Here is a 26,887-nt window from a genome sequence, read left to right as displayed (position 1 = left end):
CACCACCACACCGTGTTTTTGCAGCCTGGCACAGGCTCTCTACCTTCTGAGCTATGCTCTCAGCCTAGTGAGAATGGTTTTTAAAAGACGCCGATCCTGGTATTGTGTCTTTGTTTACACACACACACACACACACACACACACACACACTCAAATATATTTCAATATTTATTTGATTGTTTGAAACGGGGGTCTCCTGCAGTCCAGGCTGGCCTCCTGATTCTCCCCAGTTCTGGCCTGTATCACTGTGGCAGGGCAATGCCTAAGTGTTTAAATGCTTACTGTAAATTCCTGTATAACTCTTCCTCCAAGGTGAATAAGCGCAGTTTGAAACCAGCTGCTGTCCAAGGAAGACCTCACTTTGCCAACTATTGTGTTCTCTGGTGGGCTTCCCTCACAACATCGGTTGGGACGCTGGAGGAAGGGCAAGGCTAGAGCTGAACAGACACCGTACCGTGCACGGGAGGCTGTAGGGAAGAGAGACTAAAGAGAGGACGCAGGTATGGGAAAATTGAATTGGGGAGAGGCTATGGACAGAAGAAGCTGTGGGGGGAAGGTGAGATGGTGGCAGTTAATGTTGGGGAGAAAAGCTATGAGCAAGAGGCTAGAGGGGAGGTTGCAGGAGGAAGCTGCAGGTAAGAGAACTGCAGGCCGGTGTGGGCAGGCTGGAGGCATGAGGATGGTTGCATGCATGGGTAATGCAAAGGCATAGGTGGTTGTGTGTGTGGAGGCTCCCGCAGAGATGCCCAGCTCATTAGGAGCCAAACACTGGCCTGCGCTGCAGGCGCAGCACTCCATAGGTGTTGAGTCCAGGCACGTCGAAGCCTGGTGCCAGCCCGTGGCGGTCCAGCGGGTAGAAATGCACCAGCTGCCCGTGTTGCGCCTCCAGAGACAGCCAGGCATCTGCGACCGGCAGTGTGCATGGGAACTCGCGTGCCACATGCAGCTGGAAGACCCGTCCGCGCACGTGACGCAGGGTGAACGATCGGAAGGCAGCGGGCACAAGGGCCTCCACGCGTGGCCCAAACTGGCGCAAGAGCAGCTCGCCACGCGGCCCTGCGGCACGCACCTCGTAGAAGGTGCGGTTGGCGAAGGTGAAGAAGCCGGCGAACGGGCGCGCGTGGGGCGGAGGCGCGGGGACGCGTTCAGCATCGCGCAATGCACGCTCCAGAGCAGGCAGCAGCATGTCTAGGGCGTCAGCCACCAGGTCGCGTGTGGGTGGGCGTGGCCCCGCCAGCAACAGCACAAACCCCAAGCGCAATGGTGGCACCAGCGCCAGGCTGGCAGCATAGCCATCCAAGTCGCCGTCCTTGCGTGCCACTCGGTAGCCCCGTCGCTCGTGGAACTCCCAAGGTGTGCCGGTTTCGTGAGCAAAGTAACCGTGGGCACAGACACGCAGTGGTGATAGCAGCGTGGCCAGGCTGTCGGGTCGCAGTAGCTGTTGGGACCCTGCGCCCAGTAGCGCTGCCGCCAGCCTGGCCAGGTCTGCAGCTGTGGAGTACATCTGGCCCGATGGCCGGTACCAACCCAGGTCGTAGAGCGGTGCAGGCCGGCCGCTGCCATAGAAGCCAGCAGCCAGGCGAGCATGCACAGCTCTGGTCAGTGCAAAGCCAGTGTCGCTCATCCCCAGGGGCTCCAGGACCTGCTCAGACACCCAGCGTTCGTAGTCTCCCTGTGCCGTGTGCGCAGCCAGCACATGGGCAAGGAGCGAGAAGGCCAGAGTGCTGTAGTGGCATCTGGAGGGAGAGAAGGGGGCATCAGGATGGGGTCCTCAGGACAGTGTGGTGTGTGGTGGCACCAGAAGGGAAAGACAGCATGGCCTACAGTCCAGTATTTGGAGAAACAGAGAGAAATCTGGCCCAGGGTAGCCCAGGAGTACCAGCTTCCTCTGCCTATTGTGTGTTGTCCATCCTCCATCCCTCACCACCAAGTTCTCAACTTGTTTAATGGTCAGGCCTTAATCTGAGCATCATTATTCATCATGGCAAAATCTGAATTTTTTCCATGCCTCATCAGTGCATGCTATAAAAAAGAGCCTTGGTCAGATGTTTGCTGGTGTATCCAGTGCTAGCAGATTTCTGGGTGGAGTAGTTGCCTTGATTGCATTTTGGGTCTTGGGATTTTTGTTTGTTTGTTAGTTTTTAGACAATGTCTTTGTATAGCCCAACTTGCCCTCCATTTCTCTATCCTCCTGCCTCAGCCTCCCAAGTGTTGGGATTACAGATGTGCACAACCACGCCATCCCCAGAGCACACACTTAGTAAACAATTCAGTTGATGAGTACCGGGACATTGGAACAGAACTGTGTTCTGGACCCAGCTCATCTAGGCCTTGCAGTCCTGGCCTCAGTCTTTCTGGCTGTAGGATGGGCTCTACTCAGAGATTCCCAGAACCCTGCTCACTCTGACCATCTAGGGAAAGCACTTCCTCAAGTATGGCTGGACTTCAGGGTACACTCCTCACCTGGTTCCTGGGTCAGCCACCAGGACATCATCCCTGAGCAGGCCCAGAGCCTCCTGGGTGCTGCCCCTCCACAGCAGCGAAGTGCCCCGCAGCCTTCTGGGAAGTCCTAGGGAGAGCAGCGGTCAGACCTGCTGAGCCTGTGCTTTGTTGGGGAAGTCCCTTCCCTAGATGCCACCAAATCACCTGTCCTCACACATCCCTGCCCCTCCCCCAGCCTCTCCCCTCACCCCAAGTGGGCCATGATGTCCCCTTCCTGGAAGCAAACTGTTTTCAACTCTCTCTCCCAGGTATTGGGATTGCAGACAGGTGCCACCAAGACCAATGCTTCCAAGGGCATTTAATACATCCTGAAATATTTAGTATTTAGGGCTAGCAAGATGGCTCCTGGATAGGAGAGGTGCTTGGCACCAAGCCTGACTCATTGAGTTCAACCCTCAGGACCCCTGTGGTGGTAAGACACATCAAACTCCTGCACTTATAGAACCCAGGACCACCAGCCTTGGGGTGACACACCCACAATGGTCTGGGCCTTCCCCCATCAATCACTAATTAAGAAAATACCCTACAGGCTTGTCTACAACTAGATCTTAATTGAGGTTCCCTTTCCTCAGATGATTTTAGCTTGTATCAAGTTGACATAAAACTAGCCAGGACAGGGGGTGTTAAATTTAAATCAATTTAAATTCCTTCTGCTGGCGTAGACAAGGACATTGTCTCCATGGTTTCCCCAATCAGCGTACCCACCATTTCAGTCTTTGCCAGTCTGATAGGGACTGTGTGTCTCAGTGTAATTTAATTTGCACACGTGTTTCAATGAACTAGCGTTGGCATCTTTTATTATTTCACAGAGCCTTTCCTGTGCCATGTCAGTTCTGTCCTTCACTCATGTGCCCTGTGGGCTGTGGCTTGCCACGTCCTTTGTGTATGTGTTCAGGGAGTGCAGAGCACCCTACTGGGTTTAACATGTTGCCTGGCCGTTGGCATGACACACACATCCTGACTCACTTGTTTGGGAACCTGTGTCTCTGCCTGACCTGTATTCCCAGATTTAGACCTGGGATGGAGCTCAGCTGGTACAATGCTTGCTTCACATGTTTGAATCCCTGTGTTCCTTCCCCCAACAGCATACATACATACTGGATGTGGAGGTCAATGCCTGTAATCTTAGCACTCAGGAGGTAGAGAAGGAAGAACCAAATGTTCAGGGTCGCCCTGAGCTACACAGTGAGTCTGGAGCCAGCCTGGGCTCCAAATGTAATAAGTCCCAGTGCTAGAGAGATGACGGGCTAACGCTGCTTTTCCAAAAGACCCACGTTCAGTTCTCAGCATTCACCTGTAGCTTCCACTGTGTGGGGGGATCTGGCACATACCTCAGTGGGCCCTCCCACACACACACGGCATACACTCTCACACACATACATACATGCATTTTTAAAATAAATTTTAAAAACTATCTCAGGCTTACCACAATTATTTCTACCATGGCCTGTAGGTTGGAAATATGGCTATTCAGGAACCAAAGCAGAGTCCTAATTGATGGAGAATCTGCATCCTGGGCCTGTTCCCCAAGTCCCTCTGATGTGGATTGGCTCAGCTGGGCAATTCTGAGGCTCACCTGACAACTGACTGGCCATCCTCCGGAGAGTGACAGAAGAAGGCCTTGGGAGGGAGCCCATCTCTTCATATTCCCCCATTGGTCCCTGTGGTTCAGGGTCTTGGGACTTGCCCAATGGGTTGTTGATGGAGAAGGTGCTGGCATAGCGCTCCAGAGGGTCATCCAAGGAGGCCACGATGCCCTCCTCCCACAGGCGGTACAGCATAAGCACTGGGAAGATCTTGGAGATGCTGGCAATCCTTTGTTGGGGTATAGGAGTGCAGAGGGCAACCTGTTAACCTCACAGCCTATTCCCCACCCTGTGCCCAGCCTCCAGCTTCTCATATTCAATAGTTCTGCCCTAGTCTGCAACTCCAGCTGAATCCCCAGCCTCTGTAGAGAGCCTTGAGATGTGTAGAATGTACCAGAAGCTGGGATAGGATAGACAGTTCAGTGCCTGCCCCATACTAAACCTTTTACCAAGCCCCACCTGTATGGAGGCAGACCTGGATTTAGTGAGTCTCTCACTGTGTGTCCTTGGGTAAGTTACTAGACCTTTCTGAGAGTTTAACTGTTGGTTTCATGGAGTATAATGGGGGTGGAAATGTGTATGTGTGCGTGTGTGCAAAAGCATGCATGTGTGTGCATGAGCACATGCATACACATGTATGTACGTGTGTGCATGCATGTGTGTGTGTGTGTGTGTGTGTGTGCATTCACAGAGCATTCAGCATGGCAAACAGATGATGAGTACACAGTAAGTGAGGCAAATAGAACTCTGGGCCCTGTGTCTAGCACCACAAAGGTGCAGTGTAAAGGCTAAATCCCATCAGACCTCTGAAGCCCCCACAGCATCCCTGGGATCAAATGTGTCCATTGTTGCAGCTATGAGGACTCTGTAGACAGCACCTGAGAAGAGAGTCTCTGGGCATGTAGCCAAGTATCCCCAGATACTTCCATCTGGGCCAGTGCCACTGACTCATAGGGCTGGGAGCTGGTTAGTTATCACTCTTGGGTGGCACATTGAGAAGTGAGGAGATGGATCCTTTTCTCATGTGGCCCGTGGTCCCTGGGGTGTGACATTGGGCACTCATACTTCCTGGTTTTCTCTGGACCTCTGTCTCCTCTTCTGTAGAGTTACCAGGACTGAGCCACGGGCCCAGGCAGCTGAGACCCCAGCCACACCTTTCTCTTGAATGTCCCTGCCTCCTACATCTGCCTGACTTGCCATCCTGCTCATCCCCTCTGGGACCCTGGAGGTCACCCCACTAACCGGTACATGGTATACTCGTTAGGGGTTCCAGAATTTGGATCTGAGCCATTCTTCTTTCCAAAGTTCCCAGTCCAGAGCACAGTGTCATTGTGGATGACAAGGGCAGACATGGCAGCCAGGCCTGGGGCCAACATTGCCTTGCGTAGAATTCCATCCACCTTGTGGAAGAATAGGCACTCAGAATGTGGGTGCAGTGACAGCTGTTGCCCCTTCCTCGCATAGCCACCTGTCCCCACAGAGGCACCCCCACAGTACCCTAGGAGCCTCCAGACCTTGTAACCCCAGCCGTGCCCCATGAGGACCCATTCTCTCAGCAGCTTCCCTCCCACATGTTTGGACATAGGACTCGTGTGTGTGTGTGTGTGTGTGTGTATGTGTGTGTGTGTGTGTGTGTGTGTGTGCGTGCGCACATGGGAGGAGTGCACATGTGTGCAAGTGATATGGAAGCTGGAAATTGACATTGGGTGTCTGAAACACTCTTCACCTTTATATATTGGATCGGGGTATCTCACTTGAACCAGAACTCACCAATTCAGGTAGTCTAGCTAGCCATCTTTGTCTAAGGGAAACCTTTCTCCACCCAAGTGCTGGGATTATAGACAGGCCACATGTACCTAGAGTTTACATCCATGTGGAGGGTCTGAACTCTGGTCCTCATATTTGCACAAACCACTGAGCCATCTCCCAAACCCCTCTACTTAATCAGCTACCAGACACCTACCTTGCCTTGTGGTTTCACCTGCCCCTTGCTAAGCGGTTTCCATAATTCTCACTTGCTCTAAGTCGGTCTTTGGGGTCCTCAGTTTACCCATGTAGTCAGGGATTCCCTGGACATGCATACAAAGGGGTGGCACAGCCTGACTGATACCACAGTGCTCAGTGGGAAGAGGCTGCTTTGTCACTCGAGCCCTGTGACCCTGTGATGTAAGTTATATTGGTAAATTGTCATGTGCTATTTGAGTTCACTGTAGCTACTGTAGAAGTGGGGTTATCTCCCCCACCCCTATTTTGGACCCAAGCATGTTTGTCTCAAAGTGTCTTCTGAGACTCTTTGTCTGGGAATGGGCTGCCTTCCCTTGTTCTGTAACAGGAAGTAAGAACAGCAACTCTGTCCAGGAATAAAAAACAATACGTCACTGACAACACTGGAAAAGTCGCTATTATTTATCTTTGGGTATAAAACTTCTATGAACTTGTCACCCTTTTCCTTCTGCTTCTCGTCAGCGCACAGCTGCCCAGATGTTTTTGGCTCTGATCCCTTTGTCTCTATTCTCCTGAGGTGAGTGACCCACAGGGCAGAATCTGAGTGGCACCAAGGAGAGCCATCCTGAAGTGGGGCAAGTTCTGGCCCGGTGCATGTATACCTGTGTATGTGTGTACACCTATGCATGTTACATGTTACAAGACCATATTACAGTGGACCCTGTCACTCTCCCATTTCATCTCTCCCCACCTCTCTATGTGTCCTGTGTTCACTCCACTACTTCTGGGCCTTTTCATATGTTGGCCCCTTGTTTGGGTATACTCCTACATCCTTCAAGCTTCTTTATTCCCCTGCCTGTCCTCATCTCAGCCTTGGCCCTACAGGGCCCTGACAACCTCCAAAGGCTTCACACACCTGAGCCCCACAGTCCGCAAAACTTTCCTAATTGTGGCAGTTTGAATGTAATTGGTTTCTGTAGGCTCACAGGGAGTGGCACTTGTAGGAGGTGTGGCTTCGTTGCAATAGGTATGACCTTGTTGAAGGAAATATGTCACTGTGGGGGTAGGCTTTGAGGTATCATATGCTCAAGCTACACCTAGTGTCTCAGACTACTTCCTGCTGCCTATGAGATCAAGATGTAGCTACTTCTCCAGCACCACGTCTGCCTGCAAGCCACCATGTCTAGTCATGACAATAATGGCCTAAACCTCTGAAACTATAAACTACCCAATTGAATGTTTTCCTTTATAAGGGTTGCTGTGGTCATGGTGTCTCTTCACAGCAATAGAAACCCTATCTTCACTCTTTTTTTCCCCCTCCTAAGACAGGGTTTCTCTTTTGGCCCTGGCTATCCCAGAACTTGATCTGTAGACTAGATTGGCCTTGAACTCAGAAATCTGTCTGCCTCTGCTTCCTGAGTGTCAGGACTAAAGGTGTGGTCCACCACCCCAGGCTCCTAATCTTCACTCTTGCCCCTGAGTCAGAAATATGTATTATCTTAGCTGCTTCCTTCACCTAATAGACTGAATAGGAGTCAGTCTTTCCCTACCCCCTTCTGTCTTAGAACTCACAATGTTGTCCAAGCTGACCTCAAACTTGCAGTGATCCTCCTGCCTCTGCCTCCCAAGCACAAGAATTCTAGGCACAGAACAGGAACTCAAGAAATTTGTGTTGAAAGCTGGATATGGCAGTGCACACCTTTAGTTCCAGCACCCAGGAGACAGAAGCAGGTCCATACCTATGAGTTCAAGGCCAGTTTGGTCTATAAAGACAAGTTCCAAGACAGCCAGGGCTCTTATGCAGAGAAAACATGTCAAAAAACAAACAAAAAACAAACAACCAAAAAAGCCAAGTACATTGAGTGAATGAATGAGTGAATGAGAGAGAACACTCCCTCCTCTACCAAGCTTTACCACATTACCAGTAATCTCCTGGGCTATCACTAACCTTCTCCAAGGCTTCCTTCAGCACTGGGAGGGGATGAGCCAGAGGCACAAGCTCGGGGTGCTGGGGACACATCTTCACTGGGGCTGGGGTCACCTCTGGCTTCAAGGAACCTGGAGGGCATATCAAGAGGTGAATACAGAAGAGGTCAGGTCAAGGGCAAAGGGACATCTTAGAAGATAGCAAGGCTGCAGCAAAGGCCAGAGCCATGCCTTGGGGAACACCCTCCAACCAGCAGGAGCCTTCCCAGGAAATGTTCAGACATGGGCCAGCCAAGAGACCAATGGCCAAGGCATAGTGTCACCTTTAGGATTGAGCCTCTTCAAGTCTCAACTACTAGTCCTAAGCCCCCCTTTCTCCTCACAGGCTCAGCCTCATCCATCTATTCATCCATCTATCCATTCCATCCATCCATTCTACCCATCCATTCATCCATCTGCCCATCTACCCATCTATACCTCAAGATAGTTTTCTATGTTTGGGTGTTGAAACCGCAGGTGGACTTCAGGCCTGAAGCAGCAGGAACAGTTTATTCTGTTCCCAGAACTGAATGTAAACACTGGTCACAGGGTAAGTCTCATCTGTCTTTATCCAAGGAGTGGCCATCATCACACGGACAAATCTGGGAAATTATCCCTGAGAGCACAAAACCATAGGGAGGCTCCAATATCAAGTATCTTTCATACCTCCTTGAAGAAAGCAGATTAGATCAGCAGCAGTAGAACTGTCAGCCAGCCCCTCAGAACCCTGAGAAATTATCAGCTGGTGAGTTTGATATGTTTGTTTATTCCCTTGTGGTGCTTGAGATAGACCCTAGGGCCTTGCACACTGTAGGCAAGTGCTGACACTAAGCTGCGCCCCTAGTCCCTGGGGTGGTTTATTCTTTAGACAGATAAATAGATGATGGGTGGTTGGTCATTGGAGTAGAAGTCTTAAATAGAGCCTTAGCTTTGTCAGTTTGGGACCTGGGTGGGTCTGGCATCTGTAGCCAGACACACAGATAGCACCTGGGGGATGTCTCAAAAGGCATGGTGGAATCAGCAAATCTGGGTAGGACCTGAAAGTTCCAGCATTTAAGTGGGACTGGGGGGTTGCCACAGCATGGCTGTGGAGGTCAAAGGACAACCTGTAGGAATTTTCCCTTTTTTCCATAATGTGGGTTCTAGGGATCAAGTTTAGGCCATCAGGCTTGGTGACAAGTAGCTTTATTCGATGAGCCATCTGGTCTACCCAGCCTCTGGAAAGTTTACAGTGGGTTGACACTGACTATGCCCATTGGATCTGCTCACACAGCTCAGTTCAGATGTCAAATGTCTTGAAGTTTCCCCACTACAAATTCATTTTGTGGACTTATAGTACCACCTGTCCATCACAGCTTGGTAGTTTGAGAATAGTGGCCCTGAACAGCCTGCCAGCTATGGCCTATTTGCTTAAGCAACAAAGAAGCCCCTTGAAAAGGAATTTACCCCAGAAAGGACTGGGGTGGGGGATGGAGACCCTGGAGAGACAGTAAGAGGGGCTGTGTCTGGGAAGGCTTCCTGGGGCCATGGAGCCCTGGGCATCTTGCTGAGCACTGACATTGGCAATATGAATGACAGGACCGGGAGAAGCTGCTCTTTAATGCAGTAGAGACTTGGGGTGCTGGATTGCTGGATGCTATGGCAACAGAGGATGGTATCCATCTGTGACCTACCCCTCTGGAGTCCTAGATGGAATGAGGGGGTCTTTGAAAGGGGCAAGGGTCAGGCAAGCCCACAGAGCAAGGGAAGCACTGTTTAAACTTTGCTTTTTAAAACTAAAATTCTAAATTAGTATGCGCGCACACACACACACACACACACAGGTCATGTGCATGCATGTGGAGGTCAGAATAAGTTCATGGATTTTCTCCTTCAACCTTGACATGGGTTCTGGGGATCAAACTCAAGCTATTTGGCAAGGGCCTTTCACCAGCCTCTGTTTGAGCTTCTCAGGGACCCTGAGTTGGCCCCTAGGCTGGATGAACTCTGATGGCAATTGGGTTTTCACTCTGTTTATAAGAGCTTGACCAAGCCCAGAGAGCTCTTGAGACCAGAGATGAACAGTGTGACTCGGAGTGAAGAGACCTCTGTGCTCCTTCACCCCACATCCTTGGCTGCTCCAGACATAGCAGGGACCCATGCCCTCCGACTGGAAGTGAGTGGCTTTCTTCACTCACCAGTCTGCAGCTTGGGGAGGTGGTACTGCCACAGGAAGCAGCCAGTCATGGCCACTGAGAACAGGAAGAGGAAGCCACTGAGGGCCCGAAAAAACCATTTCTTTTTCCCTTTTAGGAGACAGGGCTGGTGGCAGGCCTAGAGAAGCAAAGACATGGGTCATGAACTCTAGGATGAGCAAGGAGAGGAAGGTATGCTTGCTGCAATGCTGCCCCGTGAAGCCAAGGGTCTCCCCAGGGTAAGTGCCTCATCAGCCCTACACACCTGGTCTGGCTCTGATGCCCTCAACTCACCTCACCTCACATGTGCTTATCAAGATATCCCGAGCCCCACTGAAAGGGAAATCTTAGGACAAATGACTTTACCTCTTGGAGCCTGACCACTGCCCCTCCCCCTGGAAAGCAGATGATTGAATCCCTTAGAAAGCTGTGCAGAAAGCAGGGACCAATGAGCAGTCATGTAACAACAACAAGTGTTAGCACAGCTGTCACAGTTGCTGTGATTGCTCCACAGAGACACAGGTAAGGACGGAGGCTCTGGTGAGGGGTGCAGGTGGAGCAGCCATGGTGGGAAGGAGGGTAGAGGCACTGAACAGGTGGCTGGGGAGGAACAGGGATGCTGACAAAGACATGTGTGATTTCCGGTTTGAGCCTCACCCGAGTCTTCATCCTCCCCAAGGCATAGAAGATTCCTGCTCCTTGAGGATTCTGGCCTGTAGCCCAAGAGACTCTGTGGGCAAGAAACAGAGAGAGAGAGGAGCAAATACAAAGGGAGGTGGGAGTGGTGGGGAGACAGGGCCTGGAGAGGTGGCTCAGAGGTTAAGATCACTGACTGCTATTCTGGAGGACCCAGGTTCAATTCCCTTCATCCAAGCTCACAACTGTCTGTAACCCCAGTTCCAGGGCATCTGACACAAACACACATGTAGGCAACGCTCTCCTACATATATAAAAAAAAAACCAAACAAACAAAAAAAACTGTCCTGGGGCAAGAGGGGAACACACAATAGCTAGAAAAAAAAGGTAAGATTTGGATGTTGGGGAAAGGGGTTCCTTACTTCTGAATCTCAGAAGCCTCATCCTGGAAGTGCCATTTTTCCCACTGGAAGACCTACATTCTCCCAAACCCTTCTACCTCAGACAATCTACCAACAGATCCAGGCATTTAATTCCGGATCCCCACCCCAGGCTGCCTCACAATGACCTGCCCAGCCCACGATTCTCACATCTTACCCACTTCCAGAAGAACAATAGGCCCACAATGCAGGTCTTTCACAGGGTTCCCTGTGTTCCAAGAGACAGAAGAGTCCTCCTGGGTTCTCAGCATGGGCTTTTACCCAAATGCCCAGTGGTGACAGATGTGGACCTCATTTCTCCAGTGCTAATCCCTCTGCCCTCTGCCTAGAGGATTAGCTCCCAGAAGCCCCAGCAGCAGGTAAGCTGGGCAGAAGTGTCAGATTGCTGCATACTCCATGTGGCCTCAGAAGCTATAGTTTGGTGTGTGTGTGTGTGTGTGTGTGTGTGTGTGTGTGTGTGTGTGTATGAGCTCTCTCTCCAGGAATCTCTGCGGACCCAGGGTAGAAAAGAAGTGACAAAAAATGATGTGACCCACAGGCCCTAAGACCCATTTGAAAGCTAGTTCACTAGTCACCTCTGAGGAGCATAGGGTGCCACCTTCCTATTAAATTCTCAGAAGCACCATGGTGACCTGGAGTGGCACGCTCTCTTGGTGTCTCTGTAAATGAGAACAATAATAACCATACCTAGTTAAGCAGCACGATGATTGTAAAGCAAGGATCCTGGGACCTGGCTCCCAGGGACCGCTCTGCCAAGGCTGGCTCTCGTGCATTGGCTTTGGTATCAAACCCCGGACCTGCCCTAAGGCTGACTTTAGGTTTTTTTGTTTTTGTTTTGTTTTGTTTTTTTTGTTTGTTTGTTTGTTTTGTTTTTAATGGAATTTCTGGAATGTCAGAAGACAACTTGCAAGAGCTGGTCTTTCCACTGTGTGGGTCTCAGGGATTGAACTCAGGTCCTCAGGCTTGGTGGCAAGCACCTTGACCTGCTGAGCCATCTTAAAGGCCCCTGTCTGTGTCTTTGACCTGCATGGCAGTTGCACAAAGTGGGATCTACATTGTCGCACTTCCCATTCAGAGATGTGAAGTTCCCAGGAAGTGTGAGGCTGAAGTTGGAGCACAGCAGCCCCCTAGGAACGCCTTCCTTACCCCACATCTGACCGACCATGAGGTCCCCCAGGGCAAAGACAGCATGTCAAAGATAGTGCTGATGATCTGAGTCAGACAACTCGCTGCAGGAGCCTGCAAGCCTCCCCTTCTGGATATCCTCCTGGATACTTACTTACCTTTGTTTTTGTTTTTTGAGACAAGGTTTTTCTGTGTAACTTTGTAGCCTGTCCTGGAACTAGCTCTTGTAGATCAGACTGGTCTCCAACAGAGATCCGACTGCCTCTGCTTCCCAAGTGCTGGGATCAGCTCTGGATACTTAACTCCAGACCAGCAATTTTTCACCTGCAAGCCAGGGTTATTCCCAATTCAGCCAGAAGAGAATCATACCATGTCATACAGCAATATCACCACTAGGTGGCAGCAGATACACGTGGGTAAAATCTCGGTCAGCTTCCGCATGTTTTTTACTGGAGAATTGCTCTTCAGGCTCTGTACCCATGAAACAAGAATGCTCTTCCCCCCCCCCCCCCCCCCCCCGTCTCTCTCTCTCTCTCTCTCTCTCTCTCTCTCTCTCTCACACACACACACACATACACACACACGAAGAAAAATGACTGACAAACTGCCAATACAAGAAGACAGTTAAACTTTCCTGCTTTGCTGAGGAGTCTGCCAGACACACTATGGCCTATGGGCTGAAGATGGAAGATTACAGAAGAACTTCGGGTGACTGGCCAGGCAGTGAGTTGTCTCTGTCATTTCTAGAGTTTATATATTATCCTTCTGTGGTCTTTGATGGAGTTGAAGACAGATAGTTATGGTTATAGTTTTCCTTAATTAGGATTAAAGATAAGTTACATATAGGACTTTAGACTCACAAAGATAGAATAGATGATGGAATATTTTCTTAAATCTTACTAAATATTAATGGACTAAATATTGTTAACTGTGATTCTTATTTGATAACTGTTGTGTGATATATTTTGCTATATTAAGGTTAAAATCCTTCTTTTTATTTAGACAGAAAAGAGATGATAGGAGATGTCATTTTGTAAATATGTTTCTTATACTGGTTAATGAATAAAGCACTGTTGGCCAATAGGAAAGCAAAATAGGAGGGACTAGGAGACAAGGAGGAGAAAAGAAGTAGTAAGGAGGAGTCAGCATGGAGAGACTGGAGAGAACTGAGGTCCAGGCCCACTCTCCGGTAAGATGAGACCTGGAAATACTTAGATTAATAGAAATGGGTTAATAAGATAGAGCTAACTTATAAGAAACAAGTACCTGACCAACAGCATTTATATCTAATACAGAGTCTCTGTGTGTTGTCTGGGGCTGGCACTGCCGTGGCTCCAGGCCAGCAGGAAAAACCTACTTGTAACAAAGCACTCTACCAACCAAGCTAATTCCCAGGCTCCATTCATAACTTGTAAACCTTTCTTTCATTTATTTAGACTAATATACAAGAATATAGCTATCAAAGCATGGGCTGGAGAGATTGTAGTGGTTTAGAGCTCTGGCTGCTCTTCTGGAGGACATGGGTTCAACTGAGGAATTATCTCTACCAGATTGGTTCATGGGCATTTTTTGTTCATTATTTTCATGTGTGTGTGTGTGTGTGTGTGTGTGTGTGTGTGTGTGTGTTTTAATTGCTAATTGATGTAAGAGGGCCAGGCTGGCTGTGGGCAGCATCTCTGGGAAGTAGGCCTGGGCTTTATAAGGTAGTTAAGGACTAGATGTGGCGGCGCACGCCTTTAGTCCCAGCACGCAGGAAGCAGAGGCAGGTGGATCTCTGTGAGTTTGAAGCCAGCCTTGTCTTCAGAGTGAGTTCCAGGCCAGTTGGGTCTATATGGTGAGACTCTGTCTCAAAAGAAAAAATAAAATAAAAAGAAAGGTGGTTGACTGAGCCGGTAGGCAGTATTCCTCCATGGTCTGTGCTTCAGATCTTGAGTTTCTTGAGTTCATGCCTTAGTTTCCCTTGATGATATAACCTGTAAGCCAAATAAACCTTTTCCTTTCCAGATTGCTTTGAATCATGGATTTTGTTATGTTTTCTTTTCTTTTTTACAGCAACAGTCTGGGACTGGGCTGGTTACCTCAAGAGAAGGAGAGAAGGCATTTGCTGTTTTTATTTTATTTATTTATTATTTTGGGTACATGTTCATGTGTATGTTTGTGACAAGTGTGAAGGTTAGAGGACAATTTGCAGGAGTCAGTTTTCTTCCCCAACTAAGTGAGTTCTAGGAATTGAACTCAGGTTGCCAGGGTAACTTGGTGCGAGGGAAGTGTCTTAACCTGATGAGCCAAAAAGAGTGTTGTTTTGCTTTGTTTATTTTGGAAATACCGGGGATTGAACCCAAGACCTTGTGTATCCTAGGCAAGTGCTCTATCACTGAGCTACATCCCTAATGCAGGAGAAGTTTTTATAAAGCAGCTTTGGCTTTCCTGGCTCTCTTTTACTTCCTTTCTCACCAAGTGATTTCTGTCTGCCTGTCTGTCTCTGTCTGCCTATTTCTCTCTCTCTCTCTCTCTCTCTCACATACACACACACACACACACACACACAAACACAACACACAAACACACTGTGATGCTGTCCTCTTTGAATCCTCTTTGAAGCCCTCACAAACAGCCACTGCTAGCTTCACAGTCTTGAACCTCCACTATAAATTAAACCAAACTTCTTTATAAGTTCCCAGGCTCAGATCTTTTGTTATAGCAGCAACAACAACAAAACCAGACTCATACACTGGGTGAAGATCACATCAGTAGAGGCTATCCCATTTCAATTACATTCACTAGGGCTATTGGTAGCATAGTTAGAGATGATGGAGAAAGCAGAGCCATTCCTTCTTGTCCTGTGCAGCCTCCTGGAGAAGTTCTGGTGTCTGCTGCTCCACCGGCGACGCTGCCGATTCATTTTATTCCATATGATGAGCATCTGATTTTCCAAGACCTTCAGCTTCATCTCATTGAACAACAGCCGTTCAAGGACAATACCCTGGAGGGAGAAGCAAGCATTCATTTTCTCCAGCTCTTTCTTGTTCATAACATTGTTGTTAGGATTGAATTCTGGAGCCATTTTTTCTGCCACCTCCTAAGAGCCCCATCTGAAGGAAAGAGTCAATTCATAATGATAATTCCTTCCAACACAGAACATTTGCTCCAGGCCAGGTTAATTTTATTTTTCATCTCTGGGACAGAATCTCATTTAGCGCAGGATGGCCTGGAACTCACTACATAGCCCAGGATAACCTTGGACTCCGCATCCTCCTGCCTCTACCTCTCCAGGTCTGGGCTTACACATGTACATCTGTACATCTAGCTTATACAGTGCTTGGGAGGGAACCCCCAGGGCTTCATGTATGTTAGGCTCGACCTACTGAGCTACATTCCCAGCCCTTCGGGCCATTTTATCAATTCTCAGGCCCTCTGCCAAGATGAGAGCATCTTTGCCATAATTTGTGGTTGGGAAAACTGGGGTCCAGTGAGGGAAAGTCACTTTCTTATCAACCTACAGCCAACACTTCCTTCTCCAAAGGTCTAACACCCATGGTTGTGTTTGTTTCATAGGAATGGTCTGCTGGTTGTAGAAGACACAAAGCCCTGGTGTTATGAGTAAGGTTTTTCCGCCAGCCTGGTCCCAGAGCCGCACCAGCCCCAAATAACACAGAGACTCTGTAGTTGATATAATGCTGTTGGCCAGTTACTTGTTTCTTATAGACTAGCTCTGTCTTTAATATTAACCCATTTCTATTAATCTAAGTATTTCTACATGGTCTCATCTTACCGGAGAGAGGGGCCAGCGTTCTGCTCTCTCTTCTCCATGATGAATCTCCTCCTCTCTCCTCCTAGTCTCCTAGTCCTGCCTATCTTGCTTTCCTATTGGCCAACAGTGTTTTTATTCATTAACCAATACGAGAAACATATTTACAGAATGACATCTCCCATCACCCTGGGTGGACAAGATGGTTCAATGGTTAAGGTTCTTGCTAGCAAGCGGGTCATGATGAGTCTGACCCCCAGGACCCACACAGTGAAAAGAGAGCTGACTCCTTCAGACTGTCATCCCAACATGCAATGTGCCTCAAGGTTAGCCACACACTAAAGAAAAAAATTAATGCCATTAGCATACATATGTATATGTCTGTCTCCAAAATCTTTATTTTCCAATTTCTTTTGGAGCATTTTGCCAGAATCAGTAAAACCTCAAACTACAGCATCCTAGTGGTCTCTAGACATACTCAGCATTCAGTCCTCACAAGTTCTCATGTGCCCTCCCTCCAGTTTATAGCAACATACCCCCTTTGGATTAAGCTACAAACTACTGGTCTTTAAAAACTGGACACATGTATTTATTTATTTATTTATTTATTCAGAGTATGTGTGTATAAGTCAATTCTAACTTAGATCATCAGGCTTGGTAGCAAGTGCCTTTCCCCACCGAACCATCTTGCCAGCCCAAACTGGTGGTCTTAAGAAATACTTTAGTCGGGTGGTGGTGATGGCTCACCACTTTGATCCCAGCTCTTGGGAGGCAGAGGCAGGAGGATCTTTAAGTTTGAGACCAGCCTGGTCTACAGATGAGTTTCAAGACAGCCAGAGCTGTGACATAGAGAAACCCTGCCTCAAACAAACAAACAAAAACAGAAAGAAATACTTTAAAACTAATTATTTCAGGACGGGATCTAGCTCAGTTGCTGGGCTTTTGCTTGGCATAACTAACTAAAGTCCTGGAGTTTGAACTCTAGCAGTATATAATCTAGTTGTGGTGACACACACACCTATAACTCTAGCACTCAGGAGATAGAAGCAGAAGGATTAGGGGTTCAAAGTCAGCCTGGGATATATCAAACCCTACCTCAAAAAACAAAGTAAAAAGATGTGGGTTGGGGGAACCAGTAAATATTATGCCAAATTCCCACCTTTCTCGTGTAAACTTAAGAAATCAAATAAAGGGTGGGCTGGAGAGATTGTTCAATGGTTAAGAGCACTGGGTTGCTCTTCCAGAGGTCCTGAGTTCAACTCCCAGCACCTATATGGTGGCTCACAACCACCTATAATGAGACCTGGTGTCCTTTTCTAATATGCAGGCATGCATGCATGCAGAGCATTCAAACTGAAAAACAGAAAAAAAAAAAAAGGCTAAAAAAGAAAAAGAAATCAAGTAAAGTACTGGGGATGCGATTCAGTGGGAGAGCAGGGAGAGATTAAGAAGGGACAGCAGGGAAGGGGGAGAGAAGAGGGCAGAGGGAGGACATTTCACAAATAGAATTAAAGTTTCTGTGAATTTCTCCCCGCAGAGTTCCCTTCCCCCAAACATCACTTCCTCAGTTAAAGTCCTGAATTTGGCATTCAGTGCTTTAATGCATTTTCCCTTTTTCAAATGTATATTGGGATGGTGTGCCTGTGTGTTTGCATGCTGGAATGTGTATGAGCATGTGTGTTCATGTGTGAAGAGGCTCCAGGCTGATGTTGGGTGTCTTCCTCAATTGTTCTCTGCCCTATATATGAGGAAGGGTTCTCCCTGAGCCCAGGACTCTCTGTTTTGGTTAGTCAGCCTACTGTGGGGACCCTCCATCCCTACCTGCCACAGCCTAGGATTACAGGTGGACCTCACACCTAATTGCTTTTTGTTTTGTTTTGTTTTTAGAGACAGGGTTTCTCTGTGTAGCTTTGTAGACCAGGCTGGCCTTGAACTCACAGAGATCCGCTTGCCTCTGCCTCCCCAGTGCTGGGACTAAAGGTGTGCACCACCACCGCCCTGTCCACCTACTTGCTTTTAAGTGGGTACTGAGCATCCAATTCCAGTCCTCACATTTGACAGAAAGTGCTTTGCCTACTGGGACATATCTCTAGCCCTCATGTGTCCCCTTTTAATTTAAAACTATTTTATTTTATTTTTAGATATATATTTATTTACTTTATGTTTGAGTGTTTTGTCTTTATGTATGTGCCCAAGGAGATCGGGAGGGGGCATTGGGTCCCATGGAACTGGAATTATGGATGGCTGAGTCACCATATGAGTGCCTGTGGGCCTTATCCTAGGGCATTAGATCCCTGGAACTGGAGTTATAAGCAATTGTAAGCCACCATGTAGGCGCTGGAACCCAAACTCAGGTCCTCTGCAAGGACAGCAAATGCTCTTAATCACTAAGCTATCACTCCAGCCCCACATTATTCTTATTTTGTGTGTATGGGTGGTTTTGCCTACATGTATGTTTGTGTAACATGTGCATGCAGCACCAGCAGAGTCCAGGAGAGGGCATCAGATCACCTTACTGATGGTTGTGAGGCACCATGTGGATGCTGGGAACTGATCTGAGTCCTCTGCAAGAGCAACAAGTGCTCTTAAAGAATGAGCCATCTCTCTAACATGTTCATTTGTTTTAAATAAGATGCCATTTTGCCTTTTCCAAGCAATATCTGGATATATTCTAGGTTGTGGCAAAGGGGTAGAAAGTGATACTAGTATTTCCTGACATGGGGGCCAGAGAAGCTGCTAAATAATGGCCCCCCTTCCTACACAGCACACACACACACACACACACACACACACACACACACACACACACACAATCAAAAACTGTTCTTACTTGGTTACAGCCCTTCCTAGCATAAAACATCTGTTATAGTGAGGATCCAGAATGCCTCCCAAAGGCCCATGAGTTAAAGTAAAGCCTCAGTCCAGTCCCTGGTGTATTTGAGAAGTGGTAAAACCACTTAAGAGAGGGAACTTCACAGGCATGCCTTCAAAGGGGGTCATGGAACCCTGGTTCGTTTCCCAGAGCTCCTTTTCACTTCCTGGTCATATGTGCTTATGGTGATATATTATTTATGATTTATTAAAGCTTGCCTCCTCAGGCAAAAAGTCAGCCACAAGCCATAGAAACCAGGCACACACCTTTAATCCCAGAAGTCAGAAAGCTAGGTGGTGACCTTTAATCCTAGGACTCAGGATTAAGAGGTAGATGGCTCTCTGTGAGTCTAAGGCCATCCAGATTACACAAGATTGATCCAGTCCTAAAGAGAAACAGCTTGCACAAAGGTGATCTCAGCAGCTGGGACCACAGGCCTTTAATCCCAGCATTAGAGAGGTATATAAGACAGGAGCAAGGTCTCAGTATCAGGCATTCATTCTCCCATTAACCTCTGAGCCCCCCACCCCATCCCCAGTCCATCTCTGAGAGTCTCACAACCTGCATTTGAAGCTAAGCACTTTCTTGCTTACCGTCCGGGAATGGGAAGGAGCCTGACGGAGTTCATGTTTGACCAGCCAGTTGCTGAGCAATAGCAGAAGGAAGAGGAAGCCAAGCAGGACTGGTTTAAAGCTTATCAGCCAGGCCAAAACTGCTCCTATGGCACCAGAAGAAGCAAGAAAGCCATGGAAACTCCTAAGAAGAAATACCAAGTCACTCAGCATTATGGCACAGAGGGGCACAGGCCCAAGCCCCCTGCTGAAGTCCCCTCCATGACAGGAGGCACAGCCACCCACTCCTCTGATTCATAACCAGCTCCCCACCCCCACCCCACCCTGGCTGTCGCATAACAATAAGTACCCCTATGTCTTAAGGGCCCACTGTGTGCCAGGCTCTCTGGCAGGCAGCTTGCAGGCACCATCTCAGGACCTCCTGGTGGCAGCCAAGTGATGTACCTCCCTCATTGAACATTTCTGGGTGCGCCCTGTAACAAAACAGTCAATGCCACAGACCACCTGTTCTCATAAAGGGAGAGACATCGAAGAAAACTTATCCATACCATGGAGATAAGGCAGACAGTGCTGTGTGCACTTTCATAGTCATGCTAACATACTGTCAATAAGTCCATGGAGGTCATATACTTGATTTACTTTGAAAATTACATGTATTTGTTGTTTGTGTATGTGTGAATGCATGAGAACAGTCTACCATGTGGGTCTCAGGGATCCAACCCAGGTTGCCAGGCTTGTCAACAAGTGTCTTTATCTACCGAGTGGGTACTTCTGCTTATTTTCGGTTTTAGTTATTTGTGTGTGTATGTGGAGGCTAGAGAACAAACCTTGGCTATTGTTCCTCAGGAGCCACCCACCTTATTTATTTATTTTAGGTTTTGTTTGTTTTTGTTAATTTTTTCAATAAGGGTTTCTCTATGTCGCTTAGGAGCCTGTCCTGGAACTAGCTCTTGTAGATCAGGCTGGCCTGATCTACTCACAGAGATCCTCCAGCCTCTGCTCCCTGACTGTTGGGATTAAAGGCATGCACCACCATCACCTGGGTCTCTCTCTGGGACTTGGGGTTCACTAATTTGGTTTGAATGGCTGACCAGCAAGCCCCAGGGATTCCCCTGTCTCTACCTCCACAGTGCTGAGTGTACACCACCACACCTAACTTTTTACAGGGGTGCTAGGAATTGAACTCACGTCCTTGTGCTTTCATGCTGAGCACTTTACAGATGGAACCACCTCCCCAGCCCTTAAGTAACTTCTTAATGTTGATTAGTGGCCTTACTCTGTAAAGTTTAGGTACAAGTTTGCTAACTGTGCTGGATAATTTTATGTCAACCTGACACAAGCTAAAGTCTTCTGAGAGGAGGGAACCTCAATTAAGAAAATGCTTCCTTGCTGGGCAGTAGTGGTACACACCTTTAGTCCCAGCATTCAGGAGGCAGAGGCAGGTGGATCTCTGTGAGTTCCAGGCCAGCCTGGTCTACAAGAACGAGTTCCAGGACAGGCTCCAAAGCCTCAGAGAAACCCTGTCTCAAAAAAACAAACAAAAAACAAAAACAAAATCCCTCCTGAAGATTAAGCAGTAAGCAACAAATCTGGAAGGGATTTTCTTAATTAGTGACTTATGGGGGAGGGACCAGCCCATTGTGGGTGGTGCCATCCCTGGGCTGGTGTCCTGGGTTCTATAAGAATGCACCCCACAGAGAACAAGCCAGTAAGCAGCACCTTTCCTGGGCCTCTGTCTGCATCAGCAGCTGCCTCCAGGTTCCTACCCAATTTGAGTTCCTCTCCTGACCTCATTCAGTGATAAACAGTGATGTGGCAGGATAAGCCAAATAAACTCTTTCCTACCCACGTTGCTTTTGGTCATGGTGTTTCATCTCAGCAAGAGTAACCCTAACTAAGACACTGACTTTTTTGTTTTATTTGTTGAAATCGATATTTTTATGCAGCCAGGCTAGTCTAGAATGTGTGGCCGTCCTGCCTCAGGCTCCCGTGTGCCGGGATTATAGGTATGTGCCACCATGCCTGGCAGATGCTAACTTTTTAAAAGTGGATAAATTAGCTGCCCCACTTTGAGAATTCCCTAAAAGAATTGGGAGGATGATCCTTTAAAAAAAATTAAACATAATTACACCATTGTTTATTTACTTATTTATTACAATACTGGAGATTTAACCTAAGCCCTCATGCATGCTAGGCCATTGCTTTACAGTTTGACCTATATCCCCTATGTGTGTGTGTGTGTGTGTGTGTGTGTGTGTGTGTGTGTGTAGGCCAGAGGTCAACCGTGGGTATCATTCATTCCTTGAGCCATCTACCTTGCTTTATGAGAATGGATCTTCTCATTTACCTGACCTCTCCAATCAGGTAGATTGGTGGCCAAGAATCCCAGGAATCTGCCTGTCTTTCCCTCCCCAGTACTGAATTATAAGTGCACACAGCTACATCTGGCTTTTTTACATAGGTTCCCGGGATTGACCACATGTCCCCAAGCCTGTGCAGTGAGCACTTTACCAGCTGAATTGGATTCCCAAACCCCATCTCTCCACCCTGCTACCTCACTAAGTTACAAAATCACCTTGAATTCTGACTGAAGTCCAGGCTCAGTTGCAAGCCTGTACCTGTCAGAACCAGTTTCAAAAGCAAGGACTTGGAGCGATAATTATACATCCATGTCCACAGCAACATTATTCATAAAAAACAAGAGGTAGCCGGGCGTTGGTGCACACCTTTAATCCCAGCACTCGGGAGGCAGAGGCAGGTGGATCTCTGTGAGTTTGAGGTCAGCCTTGTCAACAGAGTGAGTTCCAGGACAGCCTCCAAAGCTATAGAGAAACCCTGTCTTGAAAAATTAAACCAAACAAACAAAAAAACAAGAGGTAAAGCCAAGTGAGGTTGCATAGCCTGTGACTCCAGGTGAAGGTAAAAGGATTAGGGATTCAAGGCCATCCTTGATTATACAGCAAGCTGAAGGGCATCTTAGGACACTAAGATCCTGTCTCAAAAAAAAAAAAAAAAAAAAAAAAAAAAAAAAAAAAAAAAAAAAAAGGTGTGTGTGTGTATCATTGAAGTGGCCCAGTAGGTAAACCTGAACAACTGAGTTTAATCCACATTATGGAAGGGGAGAACTGACTCCTGCAAGTTGCCTATGACTCCATACTTATGCTACAACAGACAGACACACACACACACACACACACACACACACACACACACCACATTAAAAAAATTTTTAGTTACCTATTTTTAAGATGGGGTTTCTCTGGCTGTCCTGGCACTAGCTCTGTAGACAAGGCTGGCCTTGAACTAAAAAAGATCCACCTGCTTCTGTCTCCCCGAGTGTTGGGACTAAAGGCATGAACCATTATGCCTGGCTTTAAAAGCTTTTTAAAAATAAGGAGAAGGAATAAAAGTCAAAAGTTTGAAGCAAAAAACTTTGCATTGATAAATGAATGGATAAATCAAACCAAATGGGAGCTGGAGGCGTAGTTCAGTGATACAGTGCCTGCCTACAGTGATGGTCAGGGTTTGTGGCTGAACCTAGACTCGCCACTAGGGGAGTATTTTCACTATGTTCATTAACGTGGGAAGACTGGGCAGCTCTGGGCAGAGCCTTTCCTGTATAAGGTGGAGAAAGGGAGCTGAGCAGCACATACATTCATCACTCTCTGCTTCCTAACTGTGGATGTGGGGAGGCCAGTTTGCTCTAGCTGTTGTGACTCCCCTATTCTGATGGTGTATCTTGAACTGTGAGCTAGTTCAAATTTATAGAGGCAGGAAGTAGAAGAGTGGCTGCTAGGCCCCAGAGGGAAGGGAGAGTAATGTGCTTACATTTTTGGATATGATGTATTTTATGATGGGAGAGCAGGGTTTAGCTAGCACCAAGCACCCTTCTCCATATTATTAACCCTTCCCTAAATTGCTCTCATCTCTTACCCACAAACTCATCTCCGTTCCCTCAATATAATTCTATCACAGTCACTGATGTTGTTGATTTTGGTCAAGCCAATGTACTTCATGCGAGACATTTGTTGTATTGATTACATTTTTTTCTTACATAGCTTTTTAAAAAGGTCTGTTCATGTAGTTCAATTAGTTTTGATGAATACACACACCCCTGTAGACATCACCCTAATTGCAGTATGGAATTTCTTCCCAGCAAACTACTGTTTTGCAGTCAACTTTCCCACTGTGGAAGAATTAAATAAACTATGTGTAACAGGGCACCAGACTTGAGTAGCCCCTGGGGCCCTACCTAAAATAACTGACTCCATGGTAGAAAGTACCATTCAGGCTGTAAAATTCCACACACAGAAAGCACTGTCTGCCAAAACTAAAACAAAGGCCTAATCTATCAAAGTCCATAGTTTTGGGAAATGTACTAACCTTGCTTTTTGGCTTTTGTAGATCTGCTTCTGGCTAACTGTTCTTGTTAACTGAAGCATGTCAATCCAGGACATGGTTTTTGTGCTTGAATGTTCACCCTGAGAAAGGCTCAGGGCTACTGCTGGGATCCCAAACACCCAGTCATTGCCAGCAGGCTGATAAAGATTTTCTAGTAGCTTAAACTCACTTCTGAACAGTCTTCCCTGGTGATTTTATCCCCACAACATCACCTGTCCTCAATACCCCATACGTCTCAACATTCCACGAATAAAACACCCACCACCACAACATTAGAAAGAACTGACTTAGGCAGAAGAAGTGTTACATGCCTGAAGATGAGGGACACGGAGGAGGCCTGGTGTGTGTGTGTGTGTGTGAGTGTGAGTGTGTATGCAGATAGTGTGCTGACCCAAGAAACAAAATAAACAAGGCTTGGTGGCAAGAGAGAGTGTACTTTGACTCAAGCCATGATTTACTTATTTCTCTCTATTTTATTACTGTGGAAATTTGAGCACTCTTTGTTTTTCTCCCAGTCCAAGTTGGGCAGTTAAGAAGTTAGTTTTCTATAGTCCCCCAGCACTATGGATAACCCAGGGCCATGTACATGCTAGGCAAGTGCTCTAAAGATGAGTAACACAGCGTAGGATAATTAAGCCATCATTAGTTAAGTCATCCGTCTTGGTGTTCCTCTGTCTCACTTAGAGGTGGTAAGCTCTCTGTAAGCCACAACGCCATAATGCAACCCTTGTTAGAATTAATGGTGTTGGTTGACTCCCTACCGCAGGGGGCGCTCTACGTCGGCCTCGCTCTCGGAGCTCCGGCTCCGCTCTAGCCTCCAGGACGCTGCTCTGTGTCTGTGAGGAGGCCGGGAAGAGGGGCACAGCTGCGGCTTTTTGTCCTGGCGCGGCGGGGGCGCGCAGGGCGCGTGCGCACGCGGTGGTGTCTGGCGTCTCCCCGACCGTGTGAGGTGCGGAGCGGGAAGGCTAGGCGGCTGCGGACCCACGGAGCGGCAGACCGAGCGGCCCCTGCGGCCGGCGGCGGCCAGGCGGCCCGAGATGTTGTCTGGGAAGAAGGCGGCGGCGGCGGCGGCGGCAGCGGCGGCGGCAGCGGCGGCGGCGGCGGCTTCTGGGACGGAGGCCGGGCCCGGGTCGGCGGGCGGCGCCGAGAACGGCTCTGAGGTGGCCGCGCCAACCGCGGGCCTGGCGGGCCCCACCGACGTCGCTACGGGGGCGGCGGGCGAGCGCACTCCCCGAAAGAAGGAGCCTCCGCGGGCCTCGCCGCCCGGGGGCCTGGCCGAGCCTCCCGGGTCCGCCGGGCCCCAGGCGGGACCCACGGCCGGGCCGGGCTCCGCGACGCCCATGGAGACGGGAATAGCCGAGACCCCGGAGGGCCGACGGACCAGCCGGCGCAAGCGGGCCAAGGTAAGGCCGGGCCCAGCCTCTGGCTCCCGGGGGCTGGGAGTGGAGGTGGCGGGGGAGGGGAGGCCCGGCCTTTGTGCGGGGACCCAGGGTGTCGGGCACGGGAGGGCGTGACCGTGATCTCACTGGGAAAGATGGCTTCCCGACGCGTCGGTCCACCTGGGTGGCTGGTGTGTACGGACATCGGGCGGCTTTTGGTCTGGGTGCACGCGCAGCGGGAGCTGGAGGTGATGCTCGAGAGTCAAGGGACTTGCAAAGGAAGGGACTTTTTTCCCTTTGATTTTTTTTAAAAGGTCTTTCTGTACGCCAGGATTTAAAAAAAATTTTTTTTCTTTCACGGTGGTCTTTGGCGTAGACATTTTTAAAATAAACCAAAAACATGAATTTGCTGTCTGTGCGAGTGGAGATCATAGGACAACTCGCCTGAGTAGGTTTTTGTCCTTCCACGGTTCTCAGGAATCGAACCGAACTTGACAGGCTTGGCGGCAAACGCTCTCGCAGGCCTCGGGTGGACTTGATGAAGAATGCTCATAGCAGTTGGTCACGGTGCAAATGCAAAGATAAAAGATTTGGCACCAAATCCAACACTATACTCAGATAACCTCCGTCTCACACCTCTGTGTGCCAGATGGTGCATTTGGCACACAGCCAACGTTCTCCTTTTGCCAAACACCACTGATCAGGTGGTGGTAGCTTCGTTTTAAGAATTGAGTAAACTGAGGTTTACAGTTTAAAAGCTTGGTGTTTTGACAAGGTGTCATTGCACTACTGAAACAAAGAGCACCTGGGGCAGTGACACTGCTAGGCGTTGGTGTGGCTTTATTACTGCACGGACTCTGGCGTTTTCTGGAGCGTTCTTCATCCGACGGGGAAAACTGGACACACATGTGGGTATATAATAAGTACATGAAGTAGTCTGAGGTTGTACCTGGATGGCACAGTACTTGCCTAGTGTGATTGAGGCCCAGGGTTTCTGTCCACAGCACTGCAAATAAATACGTCAATCAGTACAAGTGTTAAGTAAAGTTGGATTTAGGTAATCTCTTTGTACTCCTGCTGTACTGGGGAAGTGTATGTGCTAGACAGGTTCTCTACCACTGTACTATATTCCCCCTTTTATTTTGAAGTTCAGTTGCCTAGATTAAGCCCTGAGGGTTTTTTTTTTTTTTTGTGGCCTAGACAGGGCTTGAACTTGTGATCCTCCTTCGGCAACCTCCCAAGCCACTGGGATTTGTTTTGTTTTTGATCTGACCATCTTGTTATGTTGCTCAGTTTGGTCTCAAACACTTGTGATCAACACATCCAGAGATTGTGCCGGCTGCTGTGTATCATTTTCCAAGTCGGTGGGATGAGGAGCATCTTGAGATGAGTGTTTACAGAGAGCACTCAGCTTCACCTGCCTGCTTGAGAGATCTCATGCTCACTGCTTAGTAAAGTGAGTTTGGAGGAAGGACTTTTTTTGTGTGGGCTGTCATCAGCACACTGATAGAAAGGTGGGGTCCTGGGACTGGAATGGTTTCAG

The 26,887-nt window shown here is 48.3% G+C and overlaps 3 protein-coding genes across 4 annotated transcripts in view; 1 reads left to right on the top strand and 2 right to left on the bottom strand.

Annotated features, from left to right (window-relative positions):
* Positions 1-754: 754 nt before the first annotated feature.
* Positions 755-10,840, bottom strand: Lactbl1 (lactamase beta like 1). The gene is made up of 7 exons (XM_051173694.1): positions 10,829-10,840; positions 10,175-10,310; positions 7,981-8,090; positions 5,331-5,488; positions 4,079-4,317; positions 2,464-2,569; positions 755-1,736 (listed from the first exon to the last, which is right to left on the bottom strand). Exons 1-7 carry the CDS (start codon positions 10,838-10,840, stop codon positions 755-757), a joined length of 1,743 nt encoding a protein of 580 aa, XP_051029651.1.
* Positions 10,841-15,108: 4,268 nt separating this feature from the next.
* On the bottom strand, positions 15,109-19,994 carry Tex46 (testis expressed 46). Its single transcript, XM_051173616.1, has 2 exons — positions 19,586-19,994; positions 15,109-15,355 (listed from the first exon to the last, which is right to left on the bottom strand). The coding sequence occupies exons 1-2, from the start codon at positions 19,775-19,777 to the stop codon at positions 15,140-15,142; spliced, it is 408 nt and encodes a 135-aa protein (XP_051029573.1). The 5' UTR covers positions 19,778-19,994; the 3' UTR covers positions 15,109-15,139.
* Positions 19,995-24,832: 4,838 nt separating this feature from the next.
* Positions 24,833-26,887, top strand: part of Kdm1a (lysine demethylase 1A) — a 48,063-nt gene continuing 46,008 nt past the window's right edge. The window contains exon 1 of one of the 2 annotated variants that reach the window (XM_051173760.1): positions 24,833-25,368. In XM_051173760.1, coding sequence (XP_051029717.1) covers positions 25,003-25,368 — 366 coding nt within the window. In that variant the 5' untranslated portion in view covers positions 24,833-25,002. The remainder of the gene's footprint in view (positions 25,369-26,887) is intronic. The other variant, XM_051173761.1, reaches the window with a different exon arrangement.

The sequence above is a fragment of the Phodopus roborovskii genome, unplaced genomic scaffold (assembly GCF_943737965.1).
Source record: "Phodopus roborovskii unplaced genomic scaffold, PHOROB, whole genome shotgun sequence".
In the NCBI taxonomy this organism is placed as follows: Eukaryota; Metazoa; Chordata; class Mammalia; order Rodentia; family Cricetidae; genus Phodopus; species Phodopus roborovskii.
The sequence above is the reverse complement of the archived record's forward strand: the minus strand, read 5'-3'. Positions and strand labels throughout refer to the sequence as shown.

Coding starts and splice junctions, on each gene's coding strand:
- Lactbl1 (XM_051173694.1), bottom strand. Junction 5,489..7,980: donor TGAAGGAAGCCTTGGAGAAG/GTTAGTGATAGC, acceptor TTCTTCCACAAG/GTGGATGGAATTCTACGCAA. Junction 2,570..4,078: donor GATGGCCAGTCAGTTGTCAG/GTGAGCCTCAGA, acceptor TGCTCTCCCTAG/GACTTCCCAGAAGGCTGCGG.
- Tex46 (XM_051173616.1), bottom strand. CDS start 19,777: ATGCTGAGTGACTTGGTATTTCTTCTTAGGAGTTTCCATGGCTTTCTT. Junction 15,356..19,585: donor CTCCTTCCCATTCCCGGACG/GTAAGCAAGAAA, acceptor TTCTCCCTCCAG/GGTATTGTCCTTGAACGGCT.